The sequence below is a fragment of the Symphalangus syndactylus genome, chromosome 15 (assembly GCF_028878055.3).
Source record: "Symphalangus syndactylus isolate Jambi chromosome 15, NHGRI_mSymSyn1-v2.1_pri, whole genome shotgun sequence".
In the NCBI taxonomy this organism is placed as follows: domain Eukaryota; kingdom Metazoa; phylum Chordata; class Mammalia; order Primates; family Hylobatidae; genus Symphalangus; species Symphalangus syndactylus.
Genome location: NC_072437.2, coordinates 81,829,861 through 81,841,893, shown reverse-complemented (window position 1 = coordinate 81,841,893; position 12,033 = coordinate 81,829,861). Strand labels below are relative to the sequence as shown.

General features: G+C 41.6%; 1 protein-coding gene across 3 annotated transcripts in view; it reads left to right on the top strand.

The window, feature by feature from the left end:
- TSC22D1 (TSC22 domain family member 1) overlaps positions 1-8,286 on the top strand; it is a 154,128-nt gene extending 145,842 nt beyond the window's left edge. For 2 of the 3 annotated variants that reach the window (XM_055245231.2, XM_055245235.2), the window contains exons 2-3: positions 5,720-5,771; positions 6,931-8,286. In XM_055245231.2, coding sequence (XP_055101206.1) covers positions 5,720-5,771; positions 6,931-7,188 — 310 coding nt within the window. In that variant the 3' untranslated portion in view covers positions 7,189-8,286. Of the gene's footprint in view, positions 1-4,900; positions 5,315-5,719; positions 5,772-6,930 lie in introns of those variants that run through there. The other variant, XM_055245234.2, reaches the window with a different exon arrangement.
- Positions 8,287-12,033: the final 3,747 nt, after the last annotated feature.

Sequence of the window (12,033 nt, the reverse complement as noted above, 5' to 3'; positions counted from 1 at the left end):
ATAGAATGAATAGAAAAAAATAGCAGTTCTCTTTTTTCACTCATCCAGTCGGTGCCTTAGACGCAGCTACTTTTAAGTTTTCATTGTTTTTTCTCATCTTTACCTCCACATTTCTATGTAATATATTTATACTTACACTATTTGTTACTTTTCCATTTTAGATGTTAGGTAATCAAGTTGTAGTAGATTAGGATTTAGCAGTTTTAAACCATTCCTGCCATGCAATTTTTCTTCCTGTTACCTTCTCAATAAAGTTAACTTTTAAAAGGCAAATCCACAAAAAAATGAAAAAATAATATGGGTCATGTAAATTTTATTTGAGTATTCCACGTTTTCTTCCTTGCTCTGTTTTCAGTAAAACTGCCTTTGAGCTTATCTAATTGTTCCATTAGATCTATCATACACCTATGAGTAGCTCCTCTGCGCCCTGCAAATGCTTAGATGTGTTAGGTAATCTTTGTGTTCATTAGCACAGAAGCTCTCGCTCCTGGAGTTCTCCATCTTCCCTTACCATTGCAGACCAGGTACAGACCAGCTGCGGCTTGGGCTTGTCCAGCAGCAGTCCCCCTGAGATCTCCCTGCACTCCAGCCTGCTGATTCCCTTCCTTTCCTCCGGTATCTGAGTTCCTGGTTCCTATTTCCCATGCCTGCCTTTTTTCTTGATTTGCTCCTCCATTTTGGTGTCTGAAATATCTAAAAATGTTTTAATTCTACCTTTACACTCAAATGATGATTTGGTCAAGTAAAGAATTCTGGATAAAAAAACTCTTTTCTCTCAGAATTTTAAAGGCATGTTTTTCATCTTTTTCTGGCTGCCAGCAAAGTGGTTCTGTTGCTAGTCCCTGTGTTTGTAACTTGTTTCTTCCATTTGGAAGCTTTTAGTGTTTTCTCTCTATGCCTAGTGATTAAGGTTTCAGGGTGATGTGCTTTGGTGGAGGGCTTTTTCATTTCTTGTGGTGGGCATTTGGTCATCTCAATTAACTGTCCTTCAGTTCTGGAACAATTCTTAAATTATTTGATAATTCTCTTCCTTCTGTTCTCTCTCCAAAATAGAAATGCATCCTATTTTGATGTTGGACCTCCTAGATTTATCCTTTTTCTTTTCCGATTCTTTTTTTTTTTTTTTTTTTTTTTTTTTTGAGACAGAGCCTTGCCCTGTTGCCCAGGCTGGAGTGCAATAATGCAATCTCAGCTCACTGCAACCTCTGCCTCCCGGGTTCAAGCAATTCTTCATCAGCCTCCCCAGTAGCTGGGATTATAGACATGTGCCACCACGCCCAGCTAATTTATTTGTTTTTTTGTTTTTTTGTTTTTTTTTTTTTTAAGTAGAGACGCGGTTTTACCATGTTGGCAAGGCTGGTCTTGAACTCCTGACCTCAAGTGATCTGCCCACCTCACCCTCTCAAAGTGCTGAGATTACAGGCATGAGCCATCGCGCTCGCACCCGGCCACTGTTATACTTTTTGGAAGCTTTTTCCAACCAGCCTTTCTGTGGAGATAAGGAAATGTAAAATGTGGTTGAATTTAACAGCCATTTCTTCGGCATTTCGTCTTGTTTTGACAGTGTGTGGGACCCAACACTAAAACATTATTTGTTGTTTATCTGCCATTCACATTTAACTGATAGTCCTGTAGTTTCATTTGTTAAACCTGGTAAGTATATTCCCATGCCTAGTGAGAGTAAACTAGAAAAATGGAGGTGACGTGGGAGTCCTTAGACAGCAGTGATTTGGTCAGGTGGTACAGGGTAATATGCCTTCGCTTCTTTCCTGGCAGTTGTTTTAGATTTGAAAACTCCTGGCAGGAGTTTGGATAGGGGGAGAAAGAGGTTACTGTGTTTGAGTGCTGAATCCCCAACTGTACCGGTGTTGGCCAAGTCAGATTAAGTTTGGAAGAAAAGCACATGTTACAGGAACCAGAAACATTCAGGCCTGTTCCTCTTTTCCTATCCTGTCATACTTGCTACCAATATGCAGTAGCAGTTGAATTGGAATCTATGTAAAAAGGCTTTTAGGCAGACAACACCAGAAAATACCTCAATTTCAATTGTCCAGGCTGTTTGATGTGTATGAGTTCCCACTGAGGGGATACCTCCTGATCTTTGCTCAGTGCCTGAAATCGACTTATTTGGTCCATGGCTTTAAGGATCTCTCCTGGAAGACTTGTAGTATTTTTCTCTGCCCTGTCAGCAAGTCTCAGTGAGCTCTGACGAGGCACCAGACATATGGATCGTTTGTCTTGCAATTAGAAGAGTCTTTGAATGTAATTCTAGCCATTTGTGCCACAGACATTTCTGATCCAAGGGCTTTCCCTCCATGGAGCTTTACATTTCCTTTGCCTTCTTTTTCAAATTATGTCTTTTCAGTTTTCATACAAAAGTCTAGTTTTAAAGGAATCTAGCATATTTATGTGAAATATATGAAAAGGTTAGATTTCTAATCATTTTTTTAGTTGCGTATCCTTTGGCTCAACAAATTCTCCAGAAGTGTGCGCACACACATACATGTTCAAGGATGTATGTAGAAGGATGTTCTTTGCAATTGTATTTAAAATATCCAAGTATTAACAATAACTGTAATGTCCTTCAATAGGAAAATGGGTTAAATAGACTATGGTTGCTTATATTTGCTTCTCTTGCTTGATACAATGGATGATCAGTTAAAATGATTGAAATAAAAACAGCTTTCTGTTTATGTTGAAGAACAACATGAATAAACTCAGTTAATTTAGTAATTTTTTAAAACTCCAGCTGGGAATTTAAACATTTTTTTATATGACCTTAGAGTTTTGTTTTTTAAAGCTCTTTTTATAGCTTAAATGGTGCTTTAATACTCTTTTTTTATGAAGTTGGCATTCAGTTAAAATATGTAAATGGAATTTAGCATACAAATAGTTTTAGGTATAACTTTAACTTTCAAAATATAGAAACTATCATGTAGTAAATAATATTCTGGTTAGCATTCATAGACATGGGGGCTACATGCCAGCTTCCCAAATAATTACGATTTCTAAGCTTCCACTTAGTCTCCTTTTATTGGAAATGGGTATTTTTTTTAAAGCATCATATGAGTTAATATGTATAATTTTTATAAATTATAAATATGTTAACAATTATTGTTATTCAAAAGCCAAGCCTTAAAATTTGGAGAATATGAACCTTTCAGTAAAAAGGGAATCTCATCACTTTATAGTTAGTCACACTTTGGTTTTTAACCCAAAAGAGAATTGTGGTCTTCATCATTTACTGTGCTCACCAGATCTGGTCTGGTTCCTAATAACTTTGGACAGTTTCTGAAAACCAAATCTACCCCCACTACCAGCATTGAGTCAACTTAAAAACTGTCTAAATGGCTCTGATGGCAATTTTAGGAAAGGATGCTGCTTGAGGAAAGATGGTTATTTGGGAGAGAAGACTGTGTGTGTTTGTGCATGTGCGTGTATTACATATATATGTTCTACGGTCAGATTTTATGTTGGAATTATTTGTGATGACACAATTTTATCTACAGATTAGAGAGGTCTCCCCAAGTACTTTGTAGATTTTTTGGTTTTTATATTATGCCATTAGAGGGCAGTATTGTAGAGGTTAAGTTTTCTTTCTCGCATGTATTGACTTGGAAACTGTTTATGTTCTATTATAATTTAGCAAACTTCAGGGCTTAGATTTCTAGTATATTAAATTGTAGCCTTAATTGATGCATCCCTGCAAGTATTTTAAATTAATTTAGGAAATTTTGAAAGGGTTAAGCTATTTTATACCCACATCTCTCGACTTTTGGTTTGGAGAAGGGAATTATTTGGTCAGTGTGGCCAAGAGGGCGAAACAGAGGTGAGCCTACAGCATCTATTGGCTGCTTAACTATTTTTAACCACCATTATATCCTCCCTTTTCTGGTTCTGGACACTGCAAATGGGCAAAGAGACTAACTTCAAGGATTTGTATGCTTTGAATACATACTTTCAATATTTCAATCTCTCTGATGTAAGAAGGCTCATAGGATTGAGGCATTGAGTCTTAGAGGAATTGTCACTCAGCTTCCAAAAACGTGCCTTAGGGACTTAACTAAAAATAGATCTATGTGGAATTCAACCTGTGGATTGACTTTTCTGGATCTAAATAGAAGAAGGCATATTTAATTACTGGGGAGAAGGTGCTAATAGGGAGATGTGATTTTAAGGTTTGTGGCTCTAGGGGCTTTTTGGGAAGATCCTGGATTTTATCTGGAGTCCTTCCCTCATGCCTAGCAAAGAATATATAATGTTTTTTGTTTTGTTTCTATAAAACGAAAGGTAGTATCTCTCAAAGGGCAAATGTGATTTTTTCCCTCTAAAATTAAAAAAATAGTATGATTGCAGGATGATTATTATCTTTAAAAATAAAGCCGTCTATAAAATCCTCCCAGTACCGCTGCCGGTAAGAACTAGATAATTTGAAATCAAGACACTCGAGCTCTTGCAAGTCTTACAGTGGTGGGACTGGGCATGCCCAGTAGCTCAGACGGTTCTGGTTGCAAATAGGAAGCTTTCGCCGTTAAGCAGCCGCGGGGCACAGCTCCGGGGACCGGGGTCTGACTCCCTTAAACGTAAGCACGTGCGGGGGTCCCCATAGTATTTTTCAGGGACCCTCCACATTTTCTGCCAAAGCAGTGGCCCAGTGTTCTGAGGCCGCCCTGGAAACCTCCGAGCCCAGCACCCCACTCCCTCTGAGCACGGCCCGCGCCAGGCCAGCCCACCCCACGAGCGGGATCTGGAGAATGGGGGCGGGGGTGGGGGTGGGGGTGGGGGTGGGGGGAGGCGGGGAAGCAGGCCAGCGGGAGGACCAGGAAGGGAGAATGGGAAGGGAGAAGGGGGCGGTCCCAGTGGCGTGCCGGCCAATCGGCGCAGCTCTTTCCTGCATATATTTTGCACTAAGACTGGGAGTCCTGGTCTAGAGCTGAGTGGAGCCCGGCTGCGGATCTGAGAAGCGCCTCTGCACGGCACTGGGATCCGCATCTTCCTGGGATCCGCATCTTCCTGGGATCCGCATCTTCCTGGGATCATCAAGCCCTAGAAGCTGGGTTTCTTTAAATTAGGGCTGCCGTTTTCTATTTCTCCCTGGGCTGCGGAAAGCCAGAAGATTTTATCTAGCTTATACAAGGCTGCTGGTGTTCCCTCTTTTTTTCCACGAGGGTGTTTTTGGCTGCAATTGCATGAAATCCCAATGGTGTAGACCAGTGGCGATGGATCTAGGAGTTTACCAACTGAGACATTTTTCAATTTCTTTCTTGTCATCCTTGCTGGGGACTGAAAACGCTTCTGTGAGACTTGATAATAGGTAAATGTCGGCTAAGATAGTTTCTTTAAATTTATTCGTGGGATACTTATAATAATACAGGTGAAAGATAGCCAGGCGAATTCCTTTGTCCATTGCTGAGAGATTATGGTGACATGGATGTTGTTTTTCGAAATGTTAAAAAACCTTATTTTTGCAAGTCTGGCCAGAGAACAGGCTTTCCCCACATTATGTAATTTAGTCCTTTGTGGCTTACTGAAATAGGGAGATGCCTGGATATTCGTTAGTAAGAGAGGGGCTGGCATTTTCTGGAGGGTGATACATTACATAGTGTTAAAGAATATTCAAAATATGATGCTAGCAACACCACAAAATTGGGAGATCCTTTTTATCTTGGACGCTTAAGATAAATTCCATTTATCGATGACCTTTTTCCCTCTTTTTCAGCTCCTCTGGTGCAAGTGTGGTAGCTATTGACAACAAAATCGAGCAAGCTATGGTATGTACTGATGAAAAATCATTTATACCAAATGTGGGCACAGCACAAAAATAAGATATTTTGTGGAACCAGTGCATCCCTAAGTTCAGATGATGTTGATCGCTCTTGATGCGCGTAGAAATGCCGGCACTGTCTCCATTCGGCCAGCGTGGAGCCACCTAGCACGGCAGCCGTGAAGGGAGAAGGGGGCCCTGCGGTATTAAATGGTCTTCTTCCCCGGACTGGTTTCACACGAGGGGATTTTCTCACGGTGACCCTTTTTGCTGGGGATTTATTAGGGAAGCGCTGGCCAAGTATCTCCTTCGGCTGGTCGTGAGCACACCTTCAGCGATGTGGCTTTACTAGGAATCCTAATATTTTACTAGGGAGCCGGGAGGTGGGGAGGGCCCCAGAAGTCGGGATCCTGGATAAGGGTCTTCTAGACGGTGCACAAACGGGTCCCCGGTGGCGTGGGCTCCTTCACAATGAAGAAGAATCAGAGAAAAAGTTTTGTTTTCTTAGCCTGCGCCTGGATTTCTCCTATTTTTTATTTCCGCCTTGGCCGTTCTTTGTTATTGGAGCAGCGCCTGTGGCTCTTCTCACGGGATTCTCTGCCCGCTGTTGCTAGGCAAACTCTGAACCTTTAATTCGGAGCTATAAATAACTCGGGCTCCCATTGGCTGCGACGTCTGCCCAGGTTTCTGTGATGTCAGCGTAATCACGAAAAGGGGGGGCGGGGTGGAGGGAAGAAAATGCGGCAACATGTTCGGTAGGAACTGGCTGCAGCCGGTGCTGAAGGAGGCGGCTCCGTTCTAGCGCGGGGCGGGGCCTGGGGGCGGGGACGCGGTGGGCGCGCTGTGGCCTGGACATCCCCGCCGCTGGCCTCAGTCGGGGGGACCCAGCGCCCGGCTCTGGCCCAGTCTCAGATAGGAAGCCGGACTTGGGCGTTTCTGGCCAACGTCTGCAGAGAAGCACAGACTTTTACAAAGCTTGATCATTTATACGTTAAACTCAAGTATTGTACAGTCATGGTTGTATTCAAATTTCCCCAAGTGTCAGTGAACCAACTTTAAAGGCGGAATATGTAAATAGGGAGATCCATGTAAAATAATGTCTTGGAAACTCAAAGAGTCCAGAAAATACCAAATAACGAGTTAAACCTTTTCTCTCTTCTTTCCAGGATCTAGTGAAAAGCCATTTGATGTATGCGGTCAGAGAAGAAGTGGAGGTCCTCAAAGAGCAAATCAAAGAACTAATAGAGAAGAATTCCCAGCTGGAGCAGGAGAACAATCTGCTGAAGACGCTGGCCAGTCCTGAGCAGCTTGCCCAGTTTCAGGCCCAGCTGCAGACTGGCTCCCCCCCTGCCACCACCCAGCCACAGGGCACCACACAGCCCCCCGCCCAGCCAGCATCGCAGGGCTCAGGACCAACCGCATAGCTGCCTATGCCCCCGCAGAACTGGCTGCTGCGTGTGAACTGAACAGACGGAGAAGATGTGCTAGGGAGAATCTGCCTCCACAGTCACCCATTTCATTGCTCGCTGCGAAAGAGACGTGAGACTGACATATGCCATTATCTCTTTTCCAGTATTAAACACTCATATGCTTATGGCTTGGAGAAATTTCTTAGTTGGGTGAATTAAAGGTTAATCCGAGAATTAGCATGGATATACTGGGACCTCATGCAGCTTGGCAGATATCTGAGAAATGGTTTAATTCATGCTCAGGAGCTGTGTGCCTTTCCATCCCTTCCGGCTCCCTACCCCTCACTTCCAAGGGTTCGCTCTCCTGCTTGCGCTTAATGTCCTACATGGGGTTGTGAAGCGATGGAGCTCCTCACTGGACTCGCCTCTCTCCTCTCCTCCCCCCAGGAGGAACTTGAAAGGAGGGTAAAAAGACTAAAATGAGGGGGAACAGAGTTCACTGTACAGATTTGACGACTGTCACCAAAATCCATAAAAAACAATAGTACTGTGCCTCTTCTCAAACAGTGGATGACACAAAACTATGAGAGTGACAAAATGGTGACAGGTAGCTGGGACCTAGGCTATCTTACCATGAAGGTTGTTTCGCTTATTGTATATTTGTGTACGTAGTGTAACTATTTTGTACAATAGAGGACTGTAACTACTATTTAGGTTGTACAGATTGAAATTTAGATGTTTCATTGGCTGTCTGAGGAGGTGTGGACTTTTATATATAGATCTACATAAAAACTGCTACATGACAAAAACCACACCTAAAGAAATTTTAAGAATTTGGCACAGTTACTCACTTTGTTTAATCTGAAATCTAGCTGCTGAATACGCTGAAGTAAATCCCTGTTCACTGAAGTCTTTCAATTGAGCTGGTTGAATACTTTGAAAAATGCTCAGTTCTAGCTAATGGATTTCTCAGTAGGGGTTTCTGCATATCACCTGTATAGTAGTTATATGCATATGTTTCTGTGCATGTTCTCTACACAATTGTAAGGTGTCACTGTATTTAACTGTTGCACTTGTCAACTTTCAATAAAGCATATAAATGTTGATAAACAAGTGTTTTTCATATGACCCTGTTAATGGCAGTCATTTCCACAACTGTTTTCAGGTAAAGTTAACAATTTGACTAGTAAAATCCTGAAGGGCAGTAGAATGGTTGGAAAAGTAGGGGCGTGATTTGACTACATGAAGTAAAAAGAAATTGACACACTGAGTTGTTCAGCAGGTAAGGGAAGAGACGGTGGAGGAGTCCAGCTCAATTCTAACTACTGTGTGACTTGGACAGGTTGCTTCACTCCTGAACGGATGTAGGGGTTTGAAAGAGATGATCTCTTACATTCCCCTTTGGCTTTACAATTCTAGGAGTCCATGAAAATCTTAATTTTTTACTGAACTGAGAGAGGAATAAGGAGCCTTATTCTGTGTATAATTGGAATAAGCAGATCTAGGATCAAAAGACGGAAGTTGGAGGAGCTGATTTCCACTTTAAGAACCCTGTCACCCTGGATTGGGATGTTTCTCCTAGTGTAGGATGAGTTTCTAGCTCCTGGGATAGTAATTCGTTTTGTCTAAGCAAAAGATGATATGGGACCAGATGAGCAAGGATGTCCTTGGAGTTGATTCTGCATGACTGTAAAATAGGCCAAAATTAAAACCACGAAGGAATCCTGAAGCAGATTGGCCCCTGGCACCTGAGGAGTGAGCCTGAGGGATCCCACTCTGCGGTAGGAGTAATGTGAGCGAGCAAGTGAATGGGGTGGGTTTACCGGCTTTGTAATCTATCAGCCTAGGACCTCAGCAGTGGCCCCCTGCCCAGTGGGAATGGGACCAATCCCAAGTTCTAAGGCTTGTCTAAGTCCTTGCAGGACAAGGACAAAGTTTCTGAATCACTTCTCTCATCTAGAGCGGGTGAGAGATTGAGAGGTGAATGGGACATCCAAGATCCCTAAAAAGAATTGTTCGATAGCGTGCATGTGTTATAAAGTGGTGACACGGGCATCCTGTTGAAATGATGGATGGCTCACTGCCATAGGCTGATAGCAGTTGTCATAAAGATATTTTGGGGGAATTTGAAGAGGACTTGAAGAAAAATCTTTCATATGGCTTGTTGGTTATATAACTTCAATAAAGGAATACTTATGTAATAATTACATTTCCTTGAAAAAAAAACTATAGTGAATAGAAATCCCTAGCCATTTCATTTTTTATGTTTTTAATGAAGATCTTTAAAATACCATAGATGGTAATCATGGAAAATTTGAAAAATCTCATGTCGGTGTATTATTAAGATGGTGGAGAACTTTTTTCTCCATTATTTAATGGGACTTTGGGTCTTTTTATTAAAAATGTGAGACTCATGAAATTTGGCAGCTGAATATTGTTTGTGAAATAAGAATGAATTATTTAAAGATGTCTTTCCATACATGTTCCTCATTTTAGTAATTACTAAACATACTTAAGATGATTGACTTATATTTAAACATATTTAAGGTAATTTAGAAAGGCATTTTGCTACTTGCTTATAGACCTGAGTGTAGGTCTTATTGGCCTATGGGTTATTATATAACTGATTATGTTGCACTTATGTTCTGTGGAGAAGGAAAGATTTTTAAGGGGAATGGCATGCTGTGCCAGCACTGAGTGTTCATGACATCAGTTGCAACAGGAGAAACCCCCGTTCAATGAAGGAGACATAGGAATTTTACATGGGTTTTAATGAACGTCTACTTTCTATTTCAAATGAACAGTGTTCATATTTCAGTAATTGTGTGCATTTTTTGCATACTTTAAAAGAGAACATTTATTTTTCATTATGGGATAAATATGCAATGCCAGAACAGCTTTAAATTTATACAAGAAATGTATAAAAGTTAATTATAACTAAAATTAGGAATGAAAATTAATCTATATAGACACTACTCTGCTCTTGCTTTGTGTAAAATAAGTAGTTGAAACTACCAGGGCCTGACAACATGACTGCTTTTAGACGTCAACTTCAAATCCATTCAGGCAGCAATTGTGGCATTACGATTTTTAGAAACGGAGGCAGAGAAAATCAAGTTTCCTCTCCCTGTCAGGAAAAATTGCCTGAAAGTGGAGATCTGTGCCCACCGATAGAACTTGGAAGCAGACAGTGCAATAGGTTCCTGCACTGGTGTGTGGGAGGACCCTGAGCTGAGAGGCAGGCTTCTGGCTGCCAGGCCTGGCCCTGCAGTCATCAGCTGTTTGACCTTTGGACCAGGAATGGAATCCTTCAGACCTGAGTTCTCATCTGTGAAATAAGGATTGGATCAGGTCACGAAGATCCTGTCTAGCCACAGAAGCTACAGTCCTCTGCATCTGATAATGACTTTATTTTATTCTAACTTTTGGTGGGAGGGTGTGTGTGTGCATGTGCGTGCACTGTTTTTGTTTGTTCATTTAACTTAATGACTAAAATTAATTTGGTTTTAATCCTAGCTCCTCTGCTAGTTACTAGCTAAGTGACCTCAGGCAAGTTCCTCATTGTTCTCTGTTTCCTCATGCTTAAAATGGGGACATGTTGTCTCCATAGGGGTTTTGTGAGGCTGATGCTGGGAAGCTGTCAGCACAGAGACGGTTCAGAGTGAGGTGGGTTCAAGGAGTGTTAACCATTACAATTATTTCTGAGTAATTCATCTGCTTGTTTATATATTTAATTTTGTATTTTTCATAGGGATAAAGGTGTGGCAGCTTTATTTTCTAATAGCTTTTGATTTAGTATTTGGTAATAGTAGTGGCTGTTTAAACTTTACTGTGAAAACACACATGGGAATAATGTCCTTTAGAATACAGATGGAAACACACCATTTTTTTCTGTATCAAAGGAATAATAGCAAAAGGCTGCCATTTCATTTCTGTGAATTAGAGAAGGGATTCGTTGGGAATTGTCCATGTTTCAGTGTCCAATATTTCCAATATTACAGAAATAATATTGGTGGAAGAAAATGATTACAGGTGGAGTATATATATATCTTAAATTATTAATTTCATTACAGAAAAAGGTTCTATGTAAACCAGTGCTATGGAATGCCAGGCAGGCCTGAAGTCGCTAGGCTTGGAGATCAGGTTCTGGCAATAGCTACTTGGAAGGTTCAGTAGCCATTTTAAAATGGGCAGTATTACAACAGAGGTCTGTGCTTTAGACCAGGTGTTCAAGACCCCAGTGTCTGTCGGATATGGTGGAGAAGCTTCTTGAGTGAGTAGGGTAAGCAGTAGGACCTGGTAGTGACTGTGGCAGCTGGGGAGTGTGCTCAGCTAACAGGGACAGTGCTATGTAGCTCCATCCAGTTGCCATATGGGAATTCAAGCACTGTGTTGCTCGATCTTCCAATTTCTTCCAAGTTCCATAAATCCATGGTTCTGTCTGGAAATGCCTGACTTTTGGATACTGCACAGACCAAATAAGAGAGCACACCTACTAAGCTGGTTTGGCCCACAGGCCACATGTGTGCCCTCTGCCTTCTGTCGTCTGACTGTCTCAAGAACTAGAATCTGCCCTAAATGGCAGCTCACCACCCTTCAGCTCAAAATAAATCAGGAAAATCTCTTCTTTTTGATGAGAGAAAGAGGGCACAGGCTATTTGTGTGACTATGGTGCACAGTAAACTGGTACTTTGTGTTGAAAACCATGTGTTAACTTACTCAGAGAACATTTACTGAGTACCTGCTAGAAGCCAGAGATAGTATAGTGAATGAGCCACAGTCCTTGTCCCCAAGGATGGCTCACATAAGCTGTCTTTAAGATAAATGAGGTAGTTTGTTTTCCGGCAAAATTTGCCTTAT